Below are 20,828 nucleotides of genomic sequence, written 5' to 3'. Positions count from 1 at the left end.
TACACACACAAAACAAGTTGCATGCTATAAAGATGCATCATCGAGCAAAAGCAAGAAAATAGCCGTTTATTATGATACTTTATGTTTCCGTAGCAACTCACAGGGGTCACAGTATTTTAGGAAAAACGGCCAGGAAAGTCTGTGGTGCCTGCTGATGATTAAAACCTACTTCTTAAAAGTATCTCTGTTGAAATTTAACTGATTATGCTGGAAGAGGCAGGACTTTCATCAAATTGTGATCTTAGAAAACAAACATGGATGAAAGTCACGAAGCGACATTATCAATTTGGCTGTAGAGGCACTGGCTGTTGTTTACCACATGCTTCTGTTACTAATTTATTACCTCAGCCAAGGAGGTTATGTTTTTGCCAGTTTGTCTGTCAGGCAGTTAGAGGGATTTCTCAAAAAGCCATGAACTGATTTTGATGAAAGTTTGTGGAGAAGCAGGGTATGGACCAAGAAACAACCCATTAGATTTTGGGGATATTCTGGATCCAGAAGGACTCTAATTGCCCCTATCAGATTTTTGCCTCTAACTTCATGGATAGTAATGGATGAAAAATTACATTTCCCTTTGCTCTACCACCCATGAAGGTCTGATCTAGACCCAAGGTGTATGCAAGATCTGGTGATACATAATGTTAAATTTACAAGACTCGTGGAAAATTTACAACTGTGATTAAAACAAATAATTACCAGGGTACAGACCTGCAAGTAAGATCAAATTCAGTCAGTATCTTCAATAGTCTCAGAGCTCGATCCTGAAGGAAACTACTGTTAGTCATTTTTCTTGAATAGCTACAAGTGTTTTGTATACGATTCCAAATTCTAGGGGAGGGTTTACTTAGTGTACTAGTCATATTATGAGGGTCAAACTATCAGGGGATTATTGATTTCAGGTGCAATTACATAACAGAAAACTGAACTGGTTCGGTGGGAGTTTGGTTTCAGAAAAAAAACTTTACATTTTTGTCTGGATCTGAAGCACTACTCTCCTTTCCCATCTCACTTACAAATACAAATTTATGTTTGTTACTATATATACACCTTTTTGTTTTGTATAAAATATCATGTCTCCATCATTCATTTCTATCCTTTATTAATTCATGTTGTCTTATACATCCAGTCGTTTTCACTTGGCATATATACAGCTGTTGGTGCAGACTAGCATAATTCACTCCCCAGTGATGTTCTTGTAACATTAACCACCTTCTGAACCTAAGATTTAGGTTGAAACTTGGAGTTGCAAGTGCAGCACAAGAGGGTGTTGAAGACAAACATCCCAGAAGCAGATATTTGAGACGTGAAAACTGTGAAACATGAACTTCAGGGTACCTCCCTAAACATAGGAGCCAGCATATCCCAAAAATAACCACTAGTTACCCATGAGGCTGGAGGCATGGACCCCCACCTTTGATCAAGCTGGACACCAGACTTGGACTGGACTCAGCTTCTTAGATCATCACATTTACAACAGGTCAAACTTTGACCCCAAAGCAGGAAGACAAAGAAAATCAGGATAGGAAAGGTATTCGTGAATTTAACTTTTCATTTTCACATTTAATGATGTGTCATTTATGATGAGTCATTTATCTTCATTTTGACCCAGGTGATGTTCTCACCATGTCTGTTCTCTCTTCCCCCCTCACCCCAAAGACAAGCAAGGTAGGTGAATTAAATTTTAATTCCCGTGTCAGCATGAATGGCTGTTGTTTGTCTCTGTATGTCAGGATGAATGAACCGGTGACCTGTCTTGGGTGTAACCTGCCTCGCTGTCAGCCGGAATAAGATCAAGCCCCCTGTGCTCCTGCAAAATAAACTTCTATGTATGTGTGTGTGTGTTTGCAGTCTCAACAACAGCCAAAGCAATACTAACTAAGTGATGTTGCAGCATCTAACTGTCCCATTCAGCTTTACTCACACCGCACTGCCTAACGCCACAATTAGTGCTGGACAAGGGCCTGAGATTTATCAGAGAATCTCTCTCTCGCTGGCTGGGGAGTGGGGGCTGTACTCCTCTCTGCCCACCACCTGGCACCGCAGAGGTTATGTATTGGAGAGGCCTCTGCCAGGCCTCAATTACAGGGGTATAATCCAGGACACACTGAAGCAATTACAGCCCCATAAAAATCTATATGCTTTTGGTTAAAAAGTGATCTGCTCCAAACACTCTGGAGAGGCTCTAACTCAGCTAGCCTTTGATTTTTCTTAGAGATGGGGAACAGTTTCTTTGGAACTGGACACGGGACGCAGCTCCAAGCCACCGCCGCTGCAGTTTGAACTGTCACTTAGCCTGAGTAAACAATCAGGTGACACAGACTGCGAGGAAGAGCCGAGCATAAATATTGATTTGCAGTATAAACACCCGTTGGGAGATTTTTGCTACATTAAATGACAAGGTGCACAAACAAGATTCCCTGTGAATTACACTGTAAACACACGTCCATGTGCGTTTGACAGTTCCCATATGGATGAGAAACAGATTTATTTATGTTTTCAGGTTTGCAGTCAAGATCCTCCAAAACAAACTGTCAGTAGGGGCAACACTGTCAGCTCTCCTCCACTGTGTAAAGCAGCTGGTGTTTATTAACAGTGCTATAGTGCCACCTTCTGGTCAAAGAGGACTATTGATCCACAGGTGAAATATTATGCCTCCCACAAACATTTACCCTATATATATTTTTGGCATTATTTGAGAAAAACATTTCTCTTTTTTTACAGCTTGTTCTTCACCTATGTGAAGGCATTTTTCATAATAATCCTCAATCTCTAAAGTAGGATCAAACTTGAATTAGTATAATGAAATTCAAATTTCTGACAGGCCTGGGTGAAATCCTTAAGTAGCTCCTACTGTCCAAAGCAACCCAGTGAAATAAAACATGTTGTCAAGTTTCCCATCAATCTGTGAACTGCGAACATTTTCAGAACTGTTGACTGATCAAAAAAATAAAATAAATCAAAAATCAAGGGATCAAGAATTAAATTCATGCCATATTTATTTCACAAAGACGAATAAGGTGGAATTTATTCACTAGTTTAAAATATGCACATGTCTATTTTTGGTTCATAATTAGGACTTTTGAGAACATATGAATCAATAAGTTGAAAAGTCAAAAAAAAGAGACTTTACCATAAGTCAAATTAAAATAACACAACGCAACTTGAGGATCAAGTGGTTTTTGGTGACCAGGTCAAAAGTAAACGTTTATTCAACGTCTATTCAAGCTGTATTTGGACTTCATCTGTGTACGATGGTTCGATTTTCACATTGTGAGTGAGCGAGTGCTCCCAGAGGGACTTTTTGTGAAGGAAAGTCGACCCGCACTCCTCACACGTGTAGCTCTTTGGCTTCCCGGCGTGAGTCCGCCTGTGTTTCTTCATGTGATAAGACAACCTGAATCCTTTATCACATATGTCACACTTAAAAGGTTTCTCTCCCGTGTGGATGCGCATGTGTGACTTCAAATACCCTGACTGGATGAAGGCTTTCCCGCACTCTACACACTTGTATGGGCGTTCCCCCGTGTGATACCTGTTGTGGAGCCTGAGTTCGTTGGCGGTCAGGAAGGTCTTACCACACACCGTGCACTGGTGTGGCCTCTCGCCGGTGTGGATGAGCTCGTGTCTCTTCAGAGACGTCTCCTTCATGAATTGCTTCCCACAGCTGTTGCAGGGATACCTGACGCCGATGTGGATTTGTTCAACGTGGTTTGTCAGCTGCAGCTTGGTACGGTACGCCATGTCACACTGGGTGCAAGCCCAAGGTCTGTCCTCGGAGTGGGTTCCCATGTGAACGGTGAGCTCCGAGGCGGAGCGGTAACACTTTCCGCAGTGCCAACACAGGAAGGGTTTCTCCCCGGTGTGTTTCCTCAGATGAACGGTCAGACAGTTGGAAGACCTGAACTTTTCTGGGCATATGTCACAAACGTAAGGGAACTCTCCTTTGTGGATTCTCTGGTGGATGGCGAGGTAAGACAGCTGCATGAAATATTTGTCACACTGTCCGCAAGGATACGGTCCAGTGAAGTCGTGCTGCTTCTCGTAGTGTTCCCTCAGGCGCCGCAGCAACGTGAAAGACTTATCACACATTGTGCACTGCATCGGCCTGTGCATGAGTTTGTGTCTTTCGAAAGCAGCTTCGTTAGCGAGTATTTTCCCGCACTCCTTGCAGTAGAGCGGATCGTGAATCCTCTGGTGAACTTTGAGCATCGTCATGCTTTTGAATTCTTTGCCGCAGTCGTCACATTTCATGATTTCGCTCAGTTTCACTTCGCAAACGTTTTCTTGGTGCTCTTTCAAAGCAGATGGATATTCAAAGTGTTTGCCACAGTTAGAGCACCACACAGGTATTTTCAGACTTCCTGGTTGATGGTCAGCACTGAGTTCGTTGGCGCTCTGGCTGGGTCCAGCTCTCAGTTCTTTCTTCCAAGAGAAGCGGGCTATTTTCTTGTGACAAATGGCATAAATCTGGTGTCTTTTCAGCCCGTGCATGTGTTTAAAACGCTTTTTGCAATGGATGCAATGATACGGTCGGTCTTCTGTGTGACACTGTATGTGCCTGTTGAGTGTTTTGACACTATCAAATGACCGAGCACAGACAGGACACACTTTAAGGCCTTTTTTGCTGATTTTTCTCTCAGGTGCAGACAGTGATTCTTTTGACGTGTCCACAGATGCATCTATATTGTTTTCATTCATGCTCACATTGCTACAGTTCTGACCATCAGCTTCTGCCAAAATCTGTTCCACCGTCTTGCTCTGCTCTTCTCTAATCCCCTCATGACCGTGAATTATCTGATGCTTCTTCAACGTGTCCTTGTACTTGAAGCCCTTTTCACACGTGACACAAATAAACGGACGCTCTTCTGTGTGAGACCGCAAATGCTTCGTAATGTCCGCCGAGTAAGGTAAGGTTCTGTTGCAGATGGGACACACTTTACTGTCAGCAGATCCCTCCGAAGGTGGCAACGGAGTCAAGCACTGTGACTCCCTTCGCTTTGGCCTCTTTAACTCTCTGCTCTTGCAAATCTCCTTCTGGTGTCTCTTTAAAACATACGGGTTCTTAAATTTCTTTTCACAGAAGCAACAGTTATAAGGGCGGTCCTCCGAATGAGATTTCATGTGTCGCTCCATGTCTACTCGACGGGCAAAGTACTTCCCACAAAGACAGCAAATTTTGTTTTCTGCCATCTCAGAGGTGCAAGGATCTTCCGGGTCCTCCTCATTAGCACCGTTACCCAACTCGTCCCTTTCATGAACGCGCATGTTGTGTCGCTTCATGTCATAATGGTCCCTGAATCGTTTGTCACAGTTGTCACACTTGTACTTCAGATCGCGAATGGTAGAATGAGTTTCCAGATGTCGTCTCATGGCTGCAGCTCGCAGGAACATCTTACTGCACACGGGACATGTCTTATTGTTAGAATATTTTTTCCTTTGTCTCTTAGCAATGGAGTGCTTGTTTTCATTTAAAACAGTTCTCTTTAACTCCAGCCTTTTGCTTTGTTTCAGGGGCTGGAATGCTGCTGGCTTTAAGGTGTCGCTGGTGTCCTCTCCAGCAGCAGTTTGTTCTTCCTCTTCATGACCATCGGGCTCAGCTAAACTTGGCGGCTCTTCAATCTGTATGTAGTCCAACAGTGTCACAGTTTCCCCCTCCACCTGAACAGTCACACAGCCTTCCAGCTGCTCCGAGGAAGGCTGCAACTGCATTTGGTCTGCATCGATTACAACCTTCTCCAGTTGAGGGAGGGACAGCGAAGACAGGATGCAATTTCCAAAGGAAGAAGGAATGCTCTGAGAATCATCTGTTGGGAAAATTACAATCCCATTTAGCTTGCCTCCAAATAAAAATAAGTTCATACACATCATAGGTCTGCAGTTTTCTGCAAGATTCCAAAACTGTCCTAGAGAACCCAAAATTACACGTCCCGGTTACACATATACATCAGCAGGGCTGAAATCAATATAACAATTTGTATCTGAGATTTGTGTTGGAACAAAAGTTTAATAAATCAGACTGAAAGTCTTTACAAACGTGAAATGCATTTAACATGGGCATAATTTCCATGTGTTTCTCAAACCGTTGTTGAACTGTTTTTGCCATGAGTACTCCCACAAGAAAAGCAAATAAAACCCAAACAAAAATTGTGTTTTTTATTTTCTTACAGAACAAAGTTGATTTCCTGAGTTTTTCCACACCATTACCTGTGAACACAAACTGCCGGTGGTCTTCTGCTCTGAGCAGTTAGCCTTCATAGATGGAACTAGGCGGAATGTGAAAAATTCACAGGCAAGCATCTCAAATTTTTGCATTATTAATTTGTCATGTTCTTGGTATCTGAATAAAGAGATTTAAATACATTTTTTCTGTCAAGGACCTGAACCCCACTGCGAGATGAACTTTTAGTTCTCTGTTTGAAAATGCTCCACTTGACTTGTGTTGCTCATTCCGCTGTAAAACAACTTGATTCAGTTTACCGCTGCACCTTTTGCTTCAATAATGAAGATAATTGCTGTACTTCTGTGAACAATTTGAAAAAGTAGCCTACTTCTTTACACCTGCGGTGCACATTACAGTATTGCCCATGCAACCCAGATGTGACTCACCAGATACGTCAAAATGTCCAAGAGTTGTGTGGTACAGGAGGACAGTTTTCATGCGCTGAGGATCAGGGACAGAGTGCACACACTCTTCCATAGCGGATGGGACGGCACTGAGCATGGATGCAGTCTGGAACAGAGGTTCATCATGTCAGGAGACATTCTCTTCACATGTGTCTATGTTTAACTTTGATCCACCGATTTCAATTTTTTCGGGGGGAAATTTTAATTGTCCATTTGCAAAATGACTACAAGGCAGACCTACACATATCTATTTTCAGAGTAAGTTGGGCAGCTCAGAAATAATGTTAAGCTTTTTTTGTCTGCATGTTTGTAGGTTTTTAACACAAAGGCAAGTAAAAGTTCTGAAAAAAATTAAAAATGATGTGAAAAGGATACTCTGAGCCAACTACTGACAAAACAAGTCTTAAAACCAGTTCCACTACCTGCCGAATATCTGGCACCGGAATCAACTTTTCCAGTCTGGATAGGAAGTCCAGCATTAGCACCTGCAGAGCGTTGTCAAAGTCAGGCCCAAAATCTGTGGGAAAAACATCCTGGAACAAATAATCATAGTTTACAGGTTAACATTGAACAGAACTGATCATCATACTGTGTGCTAATGTGATGTAAAGTTTGCATTGATAACACAAAGAAAGTATTCTTTAGGGCTCAATGTGACACATATATTCAAAAATCACAAACCTGGAAATACCTCTCTCTCTCCTCGGTGTCCTTCAGCAGCAACTCCACTTGATCGACAAAGTTTGACTCTGGAAACTCAACATTGGCAAAACAAGGCTGGAACAAAAACACATACGGAGAGATCATTGAGCAAAAGTGAAAAAATACGCCAACCCCTCTCCCAAAAAAAACCCAAACAAACAAAAACTTTTAAAGAACCTAACCTGTGCTGCCCATGTGGATATGAGACTTCTGATCCGCTGTAGGTGCATCTCAATGGACTCTCTATCTAATATCTTCTCAGCTTGACACAATTCCAGAACCACCTGCAACAAGTGTTTTCAACACAGGGTAAACCCAACGGACAGAACAGCAGCAGCTGGAAATGTGATTCACTTAAGGTCGAGTCATTCGATTCAGCAATGAGAAATGAAAATCTTTTTCAGATAAAACAGTGTCTTGCAGACGATGCTGACATTTTTCCGTCCGAGAATTACTCAACTACTTCCTCAACTGCACTTTTTCATCCTGTTTGGTGATAATTTATTTTTTTATTATGTATAACTTCAACTATAAGTTACAAATTAAGCCACAGGTACATCTTGTTCATGAGTTTGTCCTCTTGATGCTAATTTCTGCATTTTGTTTTCTTATAAACACTCCTGAAAACATTTTGCACTCTTACCCGTGCTCTTAGCCCCAGGAGGAGTTGAGCTTTCTGATCCGCATTCAAAAGTTCAGGCACAAGTTCTGAAACTGTGCTGATGAACTCTTCCACCATCCCATAATCCTGCACATTTCCCCTGTGGATGACCTGCCACATAGCCGCAGACACAAGGCGAAGTGGGGGGATGAAGAGGCGAAGAGATGGCAGCATGAGAGGAAACTCTGAAAAATATTTTCATATCTCAAAATCTGCGCATGAATCATGACAGCAGTTCACTTTGAAATGCTCCAACTTGAGTTGAACTAATGACTTATTGATTCTGGCCTTTAAATAAAAGTGTTCTGCATAAAACTGTCATTGTACCATTGTACCTAGTATCTTATTTTGTTAAATGACAGTTACTTTGACAATTTGTCATATTAATTGTTTTTCAAGGCTTCACAAGTATAAAGAATACAAAAATATTATTGGTATAAGTTACACTAATGGGAATCAATCCCACTTTTTCAGTCTTTCAGGTCAGATTAAAAAACATGTTGATACTGGATATTTCTAAGACATAACACACAATTTCAATATAACAACTTGACTTGATTTTTAGTCATGAAAATGTTATTTAACAAAATAACAGGAAAATAATTAGTAGGTTAAACATTAATGAAAACAATCCTGTAGTTTCAGCCTACTCAAAGCAACAATAAAACAGAACAGAACTAATAAGACATGGCGGCTTGATTATTGTTTCAATTCCCTCAAAACAACCATTTGTAGTGTGTTACATAACGTCAGGTTTAATGCATGTCTTTATCAACGTCGAACATTAAATATTAATAGTTTTTAAGAAAGAAATACATATTGATCTCGTTGAATAATAGCTATTACTGTATTTGCCATTAGGATCTCAGGCGGTCAGGTGACCGGATAAATTCCCACGTCCTCCAAACTCGCCTTGGTTGCTTTCACGGACTTACTTCAGCGTCGTAATTACGACACATCCCACATGAGTATCCCTAAACGGTGGTAAACATGGCTGCTGTAGTCGTGACTTTCTGTATTACCGAAGTTTTTGAAAAGGTAAAGGTGATGTAATATTTCCAAGACATCAATTTTCGGTTTGGGGTTTTATCTGAGAACATGTATGGCACTAACACGTTTTCGATGTACCGACTTTTCTCCAATATGTTTTGTTTTTAGCCATTAGCCATGGAGTCGGAGCTAAAACCTGAACTGTATTGGACTTCAAGCTAATGGTCACTATATGTTATTTTTGCTAAGTTAAAAAGTAATTATGAGTAAGTTCACTGACTGGGTAGCTTGCTTGCTACCTTGGTTGAGCTCACGGGAAGATCCCCCGGATAACTTCAATACACAACAGCCTGCTAGGGCTGTAGTGTAGCACAAAGCCACCGCCATCTCAGAGCGGCATACGCCATGTTCAAAATCGGGCGCACACAATCCAAAAGAAAACCAGATAAGTTACGATGAGCAAAACATACATTATTTCTAAAGGGCTTACCATTTTCAGTAGGATATGGACTCTCCATGATATTTCAGAAACAAATCAATATGATAAGCAAATTTACTCGGGGTAGTTATGAGTCTACTTCCACCCGACCCTGCTGGGCAAGTTGGCGGGGAGGAAAGGCGGCTCGAGATTTGGTTTCAACTGCGCATGCGCTGTGGACAATGTTGGTTTCATTTGTTTTCTTCCGCAGCCGTGGTGGACGACGAGTGTACGGTGAAACGAGCTGCTAATGTGGACCAATATCTGTGGTCCGATAATTAGATTAATGTTATGATTGCTGTCAAGGAAAAAAGTTCACATTCTAGATATGGGTAGTAATTGGTTGACGTGAACTCAAAAGTAATTTATTTATTTAAAAAAAAAAACCTAAAATATAAATAATTTGTGTTAGTTAACTTGGAGCTTCTCTTTGAAAATACCACTTCTTTCATTCTAAAAATTTAAGAATTAAAAGACAATAAATAAACTTATGAATGAGTGACTTGCTTTATGTCACACGCTTCATCTCCTTTACAGTTTTCCTACATGCACATAATGTTAAAAAAGGCCTGTCCTCCGTCCATGCCATGGATGTATCAGGAAAGGACATTTAATACGTTAATGACATATTATTCTTTGGTGTTCTTCCGTGTATCAAATCAGTGGTGACCAAGATAACCTCTTCCACTACAATTACAGTATTCTGTTTACAGAAATCCTTTGCTGGCAATGTCATGTTGGGAGTGAGGATTAGACATTCAGCAATGAAAACCAAGGGGAAAACGATGGAAAAATTCAGTGTAGTATATCATTGGTTCATTTATATGTCATTATTTCATTGTTAATCACTCAGATATATCATTGTTAACCACAAACATATAAAGGGAGGTTCCTATTACACCTGTGATGATTGTCTTGTTTGATGATCTATGTTCAAAACATGTAACCACCTACTTCAACTATTTAATAAATCACTGCAAGAGACGCCAGCAATCTGGAGAACTGAGCGCACTGCGCTGGGTCTACTGAGGTCTCCCCTACAGAATAAAAAGTGAACTTGTGTCTGCCTGTGTCTTTGTGCGTGTCTGATTCTTAATTACAGGATGTCAGTAGAATAACTGACATGCTGTCATGAAAAAAAAATCCAAATGTAACAATTTATTTTGGTTAAAATCAATAAATTACAAGAGAGGATTCGGTGTCCACCTGCTTCTTCGATGCACTGTATTCCCATTGAGACATTAAAAAGCAGTACATGATCACAGCCAGGTTTTATAACCTTGTATTTCTTCTTCAGTCTGGCTAGAGACAGATCAGTGGGGAGCTGTCATGACTTTGAAGTACCTTGAATCATTTGCTCAGTGATAGTAAAGAATCAATAAAACACCCTGGTGCTGGCCTGCGGCCAGATATATCACCTCTTTATTCAGAGGACACAGCAGTGTCCAGTGCTGGACTCAGGCTGCTGAGGAGTATAAAAAGGACACCAGTTCAGTTACAAATGTAAAGATTGATGATGAAATTAGATACTGGTAGTGATGATTGTACCTTTAGTTATTTAATTAGCACCCAATTGTTGCAAATGCTCCACTTCGTTTTTCTAAAAACATACAGGGGGCAATTAAGATATACTGTACATCTATACCAAGTACTTTCCAAGCATGTGAAGACAGTTTTTATGGAAGTGCATCATTTTCTCTGCTAAACAAAACATCTCGGAAGGGGTTATATTATGTCATATCAACTAAAAGGGTGCATTGGAGGTTTGTCCATTGTGTTTTTACCACGGGAAGAGCACCTTGGAGTAGAAGTATTTAACTACAATCACAACAGGTCCAGAAAAGCAACTCTCCTTCCCTTGAGTCATTCAAAATACTGTATAGAAATACTGTAAATAAAATGAAAACAACCCCGTGATTTAACTCTGGTTGTCTGGGTGAGGGCAGAGCAATATAACCATCATACCATGTGCACACAATACCATCCGGTGATTAAGAGAATGTCCCATGTATAGAATGGATTTTCCAATTTCTTTCATGACCAAAACTAAAATATACTGTACCTTATAAAGTAGACATGTCCTTTCCCTGCTTAATGTCAAAAGGCATTGCAACCCAGATGAAAGCTTTTTTGTCCAGATCCATGGACTGCAGTTGGTGGCCCCAACCTTCTTTACTATTCTATCCCCTAGAAGGGCATCCTAGTTCACACTTAATCATATTTTCTTCAATGAAAAATCACCTAGAGGGCAGTTCAAGTGTTATCCACTGTTATTGTATCCTAAAGGGCAATCCCTGTTTTATCCAATGGAAGGGCACCATTGAAACTCGATCATGTTGTCTCTGCTGGAAGGCCATTCAGACATCATGTTTTCTCTGCCAAAAGGGCACTTGGCACTCAATTATGCTTTCTACATTGGAAGGGCAGCTTATTGGGCATTTTTATCATGTATTCACCAAATGAAGGATGACCTAATGGACAGTTTTGCCCTAAAAGAAATGTGAACTTTATTATGGTTTCTCCACTGAGAGGACACAGAGGGCAGTTCATCTTGTTTCTTTCACTGGAAGGGCACTGTAGAGAGTGTTTTGTTATGTTTCTTTTCTGAAAGGTATCCAACAATGTGCAACATGTGAATTCTCCATCAGTAAGCGTGCAATTTGTTGATACTGTGAAGAACTGTCCTACTCCTAGTGTCAACAACACAAGCTTTAGAAAGATATGTATTGCTCAGTTATTACAAAAAGCTGGAGATTTTTTTAATGATTTTGACAATGTGTCAGTAACATTTAAAAACTAGATAGAAATAAAGCCAAAGCCTCATACACTTTAAACTCTGGTCATTTATTATCTGTCCACGAAAACGTCATGGAACCACAGAAACTGTAGCATGAGTGTAACATTCCTTTTTGTTGTTAAATTCCATTGCATCCTTGCTTCTCACACCATGTATAATTTATATTTCATATATATATGTATATATATATATATATTGTACAATATACATGTTTTCATCAAACAAAAAGTAATAGGAAAAGTTATCCTGTTGTGGATTTGAATTCTAGCGAGTATTCCATGCATGTTTCCACTGCCTCTAGGAGAAATGTTTTTTTTATTACCAGGAACGAATATGCAAGCAAATGAATGGTCAGACTAATTAAAAGGAGAACCTTGTTAGACAAAGCTGGTGTACATTGCAGATTGTAAACAACATTAAACAAGGAGAGCCATGCAAACCGACATTTAGCCTACTCTACAGCTTTGACCCAGGTTCAGAATCAAAAGCGGCAGTGCAGGGGCAAGCTAAAGTTAGTCCTTCGCTAATGGCATAACATTAAGTATAATAAGAAAACAGCTTAAAGTCTTTTGGCTTATTCTCTAGTTCTAAAACCATGGTCAGCTGCTGTTTGATCACAATAAAACTTAAACATAAGCTCACTCTTAAAAGTAATGCTATTGAGTGTGTATGAGGCTACAGTAATTGGCACAAAAAGTGCTTGACATCATTGTGAACCTTTTTATCTCTGTGGAGAGAAAAGGGCTTGCATCATCTAGTTACATTTCACCTTTAAGTAGCAGATTTCAATTCAAATATGGGCACAGATAATGAGGCAGTATAAAGGATAATATGTTGATAAAGTTATTTCAATCAGTCCAAAAATATTCAGCATCATTACAACGACTGGGTTAAAATAAAAAAACTTAAATATATTTAAATCATAGTACACCATGGGATGTCACAAAAATATCAAGAAAAATAGTAGACTCAGGCTTTTTCAATCATTCAGTTGTCTGTTATGTATCTTTTAATTCACATTTATAGTGTTGCTCCATATCCTGCGGCATTTTATTTATTGTACTACTCAAAAGTAACAGCCTTATGGAAATATTGCTTAATTTCATTTCTTACAAGCATCTTTTTTATATAATCTTTTTCACTTTTGTAAAACAAAATAGCTGTGAAATGTAAAATAAAATATATACTGCTATGTATGTAGGTAAGAAAATAAAGTCCAAGGTTAATATCTATATTTAATTTTCTGTAACTATTTACAGAACTCAAGACTAACTCTTATATTCCAATATGCTTCTCTATTTTCTTTTGGCCCAATACAAATAGTTAAATATTTTTGAGAGTGCTACAATGTTTTAAATCATCACCATTGGTCTTTTATCTGAACGTAGAGTTGGATTTATGTGGTACCAAGATCACAAAGTACGAGGACACTTCAGAGACACTTGCATTGTAAGCCATTATAAGCAGAGGGAGACACCTATTTTGGTTTGTTGCTGGAAAACATTGCACAATTTGGAAATATTAAACTTTTGTTGCATTAGTACATAAAATATACTGTAGGTCCTTTGATTTCATTATAAGATCCATTGTCTGACCGAGAGGTGTAATAATGAACTTTTTAGTGCCATCATTTGAAAAACATGGCCGATACTAGCTGGGAATGTCGGACAAGTGCGAAAAAGTTGAATTTCCTCCAGTTTTGAGTTAATTAGAGACACAACATTTTGATCGCGGTTCTTCTTCAGGCATCAAATTTACATAATTAAGCAACACATGCGAAGCTGTAACAACCACTGAAGGGGAGCCACGTCTCAAACCACCTGGGAAAATCATAAGATGAGTATCTTATACAACAAAGACACTCAGAAGGACACCCTAGAACACTCTTAAGCCCGATTTCATGGTAATCCTTCTGGTTTAAGCATAACTGACAAAATTATTCAAAAAGGGCCCATCTTACAAAGATACAGAAAGAGCATAAACATTCTTTCTAAACTTGGAATGATTTATGAAGCTGTTTTTGTCTATAAACATCTGGAACTAACAATCAGTTCTTACATTGATAGTGAAACTTTCCTCCATACCGTTTTAAAAAGAAAATGTAGAACAATACCTGTGTAATCTTCTGCTTTTTAAAAATTTCCATTTTCTCATTATATTCTACGGATTTGGATGCTTGTGTAATTTCCAGATTTTATTTTTCATTTATTGATGTTTGAGATTTGATTCCCTGCTTGGTATAAAATTGTTTCAATCAATCAATTATGAATTGGATTGATTTGGTTTGACTGAAGAAGACACGTGAAAATAAAGCATGAGGAACGTCAAAATGTCTCTATTGTGCAGTCCTATCTCAACATTTTCTTCAATTTATGATGTTTATATTACTAAACAGATTAAATTTCCCCAAATAATACAGTGATCATATAAGTTTATGTTAAGGCCACCAGTTCCAACTATCTAAACTTAACTTAGTTTGTGAGAAGTCATTGTTTTAGTCATTGAAGGTTAGCATTGCTGACTGCTTTATATTAATTTACTCTTGAAATCAGCTCTGATGTTTCATCCGATCTTATTTTCAATGGCTCTCTCAGCAAATCTCACATCAGTCATGATTTATTTATGTTTATTTTGCAGATGCCGGATTTTAATTTATTGATGGTTATCAGTAAGTTTCTCCATGTCAGCTAAGATGGTTAAAAGAGACGGATTGGATGCAATTTGTTGTGTCTCCAATAAACACAGTTTTGCTGATGTGTGGAAATTATTTCACAGACTTAGTGAAATTGAGGAATCAGCTGAGGTGAAGCTTAAAAAAAAAAAGCAACTTAAAGATGCATCTTGGGACGACAGCCAAATCATTGAAGGGAACACAGTTTCATCGGACTTCAACCGGAACAACCAACACCCTAACGGTTTACACAGACAGCACACCTAAAGCGTGATGGAGGATTCAAACAAACAATTTAAACATGCAATTTTGCATAAACAGACACAAACAGCAGGGACAACCTGGGAGCACATTCAGTAAGACGGGTGTCATCCAAGTTGGTGTTACAGGATACTGTACATCAGTTTACAAAAAGAAAACAACGAGCACAATGACTTTACGGATGTATTTACACTTTAAATACCTTTCGGGAGAAAGTTCCTGTCAATCCGTCTACATCTCCAAACCCCACTCAGTCTGTTTTTTCTTTAGTTGATACAAAGTTAATAAGCAGCATTTTCCCCTTTCTTTTCCCTAGAGTCCATAGAGTAGTCTCTGCATAAAAAGCAATATCAGGGCAGCTCAGCTGAGTAGGTCCCATGCAAGAAAAAGTCAACAGTGTTGGTGGAGTTAATTTCCCAGTTGGATGTCCGCGTTTCAAGCATACATCAGCATAGATTTCACTGAGTGGGCCGTCTTTAGTTAAATCATCGCTGCAGTTTAGGCCACAGTGGAAGTTCCTGTGATCAATTTGGCCTCTGCACACAGCAGGTACAACACAGTGAAATGTATCCGACAGAGAAATGACAGAATGGAACAGAACTAAGTTCAAACAAGTCCAACTTGTCTCCTGCCGTTGCTACGAGTCCCTTTTATTGGATTGGACAGTAGAATATTATTTTTGACATGTGTCAGACTTTATGCTGTGATGCCTCCATAAGTGACGTCTGTAAACCAGAGTCTCACATGAGGATTGAGAAAGCTGCTTTTACTGGGCTCAAGTCTACTCTAACCTTTTAAGCAAAGAAAAAAAAAAAGGTGTACAGACTGTATTTCATGCATGTGTATTATATGAAATACAACAACTTTCATAATTACAATTATGTCTAAGTGATGCTGCTCAACTGGGTCAAGTCTGTTCTGTTTTTTTAATTAGTTTGTTGTTTTAGGGGCACAAAGCGATCAGTAAGATCTTTTAGGACAGGGGGAGAAAGGTGTCTCTCAAGGGGTGCTGTAACAGGCAGAATTAAAGGGAATCCCTGACATAAAAAAATACAGCAGCCCCTCAGCTGTGGGGATGGGACACGCGTGGGGGCGTTTAAGGTGGTGTTACATGGATGCTGGATCGGTGGGCTTTGGAGAGGAGCGGCATCACACCACAGAGCCCTTGGAGGTGGAGAGGTGGATGGAGCGGATGCGCACGGCCAGGGTTCTCTCCAGGTCAAGGAGGATGTCGGAGTAGATGCCGGGGCTTGACATGGGGCTCTCGGGGGCGGGGGCTTCATACAGCAGCTGCTTGAAGCTGTCAAGTTCAATGAGCAGCACCATGTTCTTCAGGAAATAGCCCTCGATGAAAGCTGTGAGCTCTGAGGCACCAAGGAACTACATGAAGAAACAAGGAGGCAGAACATAACCATTTGTTTTTTATTGCAGCATCTTTCTGCTGTTTTGATGGTCGACTTACTTTGGAAGGAAATGATGAGAAAATTGATTCATAATTGTGTTGATTTGAAAAAGCATTTGCACATTACCTGATGATCTTCTGAGTGTTTTCAGATGAGCTAGAGGTTCTGAGGTTCTATTTTTTACGTTATTACTGTTAAGTTTTCAGTCTCTGCTCAATTTAGTTGCCTCTATTTTTTCACCAGATATTTGTACCAGGTTTCATAATGAAGCTGTCCCCTTGTGATTGGATCATCCAAGATGTCTAATAGACTGGAGTCTAGAGCATCAAAGCCAATCTATTGTTAATATAAAAATATGGATATGGTATCTTAAAATAACAAGACCATATATATTGTCCTGAATTACCAATGCCAGTTGATTCAGTATTCTCTACCGGTTTGTTATCAGCGTCTCACCTTGGCATGTTTGTAGAGGTCCACACAAGTCTCTGTGGTGATGTTCTTGGAGCAAATGATCTCACAGTGTCTCTGAAGGGCCTCTAGTTGGAAGAATTTGGCTGCCGAGAGAAGCTGCAGCGAACATTCCAGCCATGCAGAATGAGACACAGGATTCTGGATTAGAAAGGCTAATACTCGTTCTATCACTCAGTAAGAGGTTTTATCTCTCTTACCTCCATAACTTCAGTGTTGCGAATGTGCAAAGACTCAGGGCCTCCGCAGTACAGATACTGCATGACCAGCTGAAATAGAGCAGTGAAGGGGTCATTATCTGTACAGGAAAATTACTAATTATTCTACATAAAGGGTGTCAATCTTTCCAGGAAGAGTCATCCTTCTTTTGTATCTTTGGTACGAGGGAGGGGAATTTTTCGGTACAGATCATGAATTAAGTAATTTAGATTTACAGATCATGAAATTCTAAGGACATTAAAAATTATAATAGGAGGGTGTTCGCCATTGTCAAGGTCATATAATCTAATTAAATGAGACTTTAATACAAAAAAGGCACATCTTCAAACGGGCTTCTTTGCTTTGACACAAGCTTCAGTGTTTTACAAAGTTTCATGAAGACTCTGCAGTATATCCACAGTTCATAAAAGTGTTCCACCCAGCTTCATGTTAACCCTCCCAGTTGTCAAAAAACTGTTAAAAAAAGCCCCAAATGGTGATCTTGAAAATGCAGTGAAACTTTCTGAACGTGCCCCTTTGCCTGGATCCAATTTAATGGGTTCGTCTCCATCACATACCCTAAAGTCCCATTCACATTTGCTGACTTTGTCAGCCTGCTCTTTCCCAAGGGGCTGGCAGTGTGTAGTGATTTGACAGTGGTTTTTATCAGAGCTTTTTAGCCTTAAACATTCGACTGCTGCAGCCGAGAAAACTACAATAAGTGCTGGGAGTGCACCAAAACAGTATAGCTGCAGGCAAAAAAAAAGATTCAAAATGCAAAACTGTGTGGATCTGAGCACGACCGCAGAACTGGAAATTCTATATTATCACAGATATTAGTGCCTGACAGTCAGTATTTAATAATTAAAGGACAACTTCTTTGATTCATACCATGTGAGCTAAATACATTTTGTGGATATTTTGCCCTTTCTGAAATTTCAGATATGCTGCTCTGAAACAATATTTGAGAACACAATTGGGTTCTGGATGTGCCACCTCTTTTTGGGAAAACCACACTATAATAAGAAGGAGTTATTGTGCAGGGAAAAAACATCTTACATGGAAAATATTATACTTGACGTGGCTGATTTCAATACAGGTGTTCTCTGCTGCTGGTCGGTTCTGGAGCAGTGACTTGAACCTGAAGGAAACAGGAGGATTTAAGTGTGAATTACAAATGAAGGCAAATAGTTTTCATGTATTTCATGAAATGGTTGCATTCATTACCTGGGCGATGCAGTGAACAGCAAAACTTTATGTGCATAAAACGGTTTTCCCTCCACCAGGAATGTGACATCCGACATGTCCTTGTTGTTCAGGAAGTGAGGGTCTAAAAAAAAAAGGACCAAATGGTGCTCCATTACTCTACTCGTCTAACTTACAGATGAAGAACAACAAACAGCTAAACAAAAAAAGATCTATCAAAATAAAATTGTTCCTATTTAATTCCAAAGAGCAGCATCTTTAATTTGATGTCAGTTAAATACAGGATTGTGATTAATTAATTAAATGTCAACTATTTAAAAGAGATTAATTCTCTTCATGGTTGATCTTGTTATTTTCTCTGTATCAACACTAGAAGGAGCTGCAGCACAGTCAGAGTCTCATCTTCTAAAGGAAATGTGGAAATTTGACTGAACACAATTCAAAACAATTTAGAATGATGACTAATATATTATTACAAGCATGTGAATACATTTATACATGATGTGATTAATATTCAAGTCAGATTGGTGTATCAGAAAGAGAATGATCAACAGATAATTCCCTTTGCATGATTCTATGGATAGCTACACAAGAAAAGATTTTTCATCACAAAGGGACTCTCAAACTTTAAAAAAATCTTAATTAGCTAGATAATAAGCTTGAAGCAATAATCCATTTGGTCAGTACATATGTGACTTCCCAAATGATACCTGACACAAAATCTAATCAGCCCATGAAAGTATTCACATTTGCAAGAAAAGAAAGAACAAAGTGCTGTCTTTAGAAACACTATTAACTGAAGATCTGTGAAGAAAAAGAAGCTCATTTAACAAAATCCAAGAATCTCCCAGCTTTAACTGCCGCCCTCTTGTCACCCAGTCTCATTTAATGGAAGGGAAGGAACTGCTGAGGAACACTCACTATTTTTAACCAGTTCTCTTACCTAAGCGCGAGGTCTGTTTCTTCTTCATCTCTGTCAGCTTAGGGATGGGGAAGGGGCCGTAGCAGTGGGTGAAAATGACAGACAGCTGCTGGCTTATCACCTCATTCTGCAAAATACACACCAACGCAAGTGAGGACAGAAACTTTATGCAGATTAGAGTTTTCAGCCTGCTGTCTTCCATGAGCTATATTCGACTGGATTTTATGCAAATGCATTTCGTGGAGTGTTAATGTCACCCTCGCACACGAGCACAGGACAGTTTGTACTCTGAAAAAAAAACAGCTTTACTTTTGTCTGATGTTTGTCTGACAAGTACTTTGTTTATAAGTACATGAAAAAAAAAAAAAACAGCCTTGACAACCTTGCTGGCTCGAAGGATCTGGAACATAAGCGGTAGGCCGTGCGTGATGAGCTCCTCCGTGTACTCGTCTTCCTGGATGCAGCTGAAGTCTTTGAGCAGGCCCTGGATCAGTGGCCGGCGGTGCTGGACGAAACAGGTACGCAGGGATTCGAGCCAAGTGTGCAGCGTCCAGGGAACGCCTGGGAACAACACACAAACAATGAATACACAAATCCGATCCAGTTTCAAGGACGACAGAACCGACCATGTTTCCATCACTAAATGGTGTTAGGTGAAGGGCGACGGCATGGCGAGAGTTAGATTAGTGGATCATTGCATGCACTAGACTACGATTAAAAAATGTCCCATTAAAAAATGTACTGCAACATCATGAGTGCTGAATGATGCATACGTGAAATTAACATAAATCATGAAATGACAGAGGAGATTTGCAAATCAATAGCTCTGCTGGAATGATTACACATTTAATGGAGGAGAAAATTAAGTAATTTTGAGAAGCAATTGATCACTGAAGTTATTTATTTAAGCAAAAATACCAAAAAACTGCTGATCCCAGATTCTCAAAATCAAAGAGTTTGCTGGGTTATTTTTTCATATTATGATGAATTTGTTTTCTTTGGGGCTTTCAACAAATCTAAAGATACAGTTCAACAGTATATAATTTGTCTGACTGTTTAGCACACAAGGCAGATAGAGTAGTCTCATCAAAACATTTTTTTAGCTCTGTAGCCGTGTCAATACTTTTGATGGTTTCACATAATCTTCCTCTCAGAGAGATTGATTTGTGTTTGTTCCTTCCGAAGTTTGAATGAACTGTCAGCATCGGCTTTTAATCTGTCATCGACAAGAAGCTCAAGGCTTGCAGGAAAATAAGAGGACGTCCTTTTACAATGCAGACACGTTTCTTATGATACTGACTTTCTAATGGAAATAAGACAAGGTCTTTTGTCTGTTGAATTTGTAAACAAGAATATGTCACAAGTAATTAAAAATAAAAGTGTCGTGTCAAACTATTGATTACCAGGAAGGGCATCAACTTGTCATTCATGTAAGTGTGTTGGA

The 20,828-nt window shown here is 39.4% G+C and overlaps 2 protein-coding genes and 1 long non-coding RNA gene across 5 annotated transcripts in view; 1 reads left to right on the top strand and 2 right to left on the bottom strand.

Moving 5' to 3' along the window:
* The first annotated feature begins 1,397 nt into the window (after positions 1 to 1,397).
* Positions 1,398 to 5,649, top strand: LOC137589224 (uncharacterized). Its single transcript, XR_011034159.1, has 3 exons — positions 1,398 to 1,528; positions 1,610 to 1,665; positions 5,512 to 5,649. It is a non-coding gene; the product is annotated as an uncharacterized lncRNA (long non-coding RNA).
* Positions 3,000 to 9,608, bottom strand: LOC137589223 (zinc finger protein 11-like). 3 transcript variants are annotated; one of them, XM_068306814.1, is made up of 7 exons: positions 9,468 to 9,608; positions 7,970 to 8,172; positions 7,509 to 7,610; positions 7,306 to 7,401; positions 7,047 to 7,157; positions 6,607 to 6,730; positions 3,000 to 5,804 (listed from the first exon to the last, which is right to left on the bottom strand). In XM_068306814.1, the coding sequence occupies exons 1-7, from the start codon at positions 9,493 to 9,495 to the stop codon at positions 3,217 to 3,219; spliced, it is 3,252 nt and encodes a 1,083-aa protein (XP_068162915.1). In that variant the 5' UTR covers positions 9,496 to 9,608; the 3' UTR covers positions 3,000 to 3,216. The 3 variants fall into 3 exon arrangements, with proteins under 3 accessions (XP_068162915.1, XP_068162916.1, XP_068162917.1); XM_068306815.1 differs by having other exon boundaries at positions 7,970 to 8,098; positions 9,468 to 9,562; XM_068306816.1 differs by lacking the exons at positions 7,970 to 8,172; positions 9,468 to 9,608 and having other exon boundaries at positions 7,316 to 7,401; positions 7,509 to 7,549.
* Positions 9,609 to 12,216: 2,608 nt separating this feature from the next.
* Positions 12,217 to 20,828, bottom strand: part of btbd11a (BTB (POZ) domain containing 11a) — a 149,374-nt gene continuing 140,762 nt past the window's right edge. Inside the window, exons 11-17 of the mRNA XM_068307099.1 lie at positions 19,767 to 19,945; positions 19,406 to 19,511; positions 18,484 to 18,586; positions 18,316 to 18,397; positions 17,259 to 17,327; positions 17,044 to 17,157; positions 12,217 to 16,564 (exon numbers count right to left, since the gene is read on the bottom strand). Coding sequence (XP_068163200.1) covers positions 16,334 to 16,564; positions 17,044 to 17,157; positions 17,259 to 17,327; positions 18,316 to 18,397; positions 18,484 to 18,586; positions 19,406 to 19,511; positions 19,767 to 19,945 — 884 coding nt within the window. The 3' untranslated portion in view covers positions 12,217 to 16,333. The remainder of the gene's footprint in view (positions 16,565 to 17,043; positions 17,158 to 17,258; positions 17,328 to 18,315; positions 18,398 to 18,483; positions 18,587 to 19,405; positions 19,512 to 19,766; positions 19,946 to 20,828) is intronic.

The sequence above is a fragment of the Antennarius striatus genome, chromosome 22 (assembly GCF_040054535.1).
Source record: "Antennarius striatus isolate MH-2024 chromosome 22, ASM4005453v1, whole genome shotgun sequence".
Classification (NCBI taxonomy): domain Eukaryota; kingdom Metazoa; phylum Chordata; class Actinopteri; order Lophiiformes; family Antennariidae; genus Antennarius; species Antennarius striatus.
Note: the sequence above shows the minus strand (reverse complement) of the source record. Positions and strands in the feature narration are given on the sequence as shown.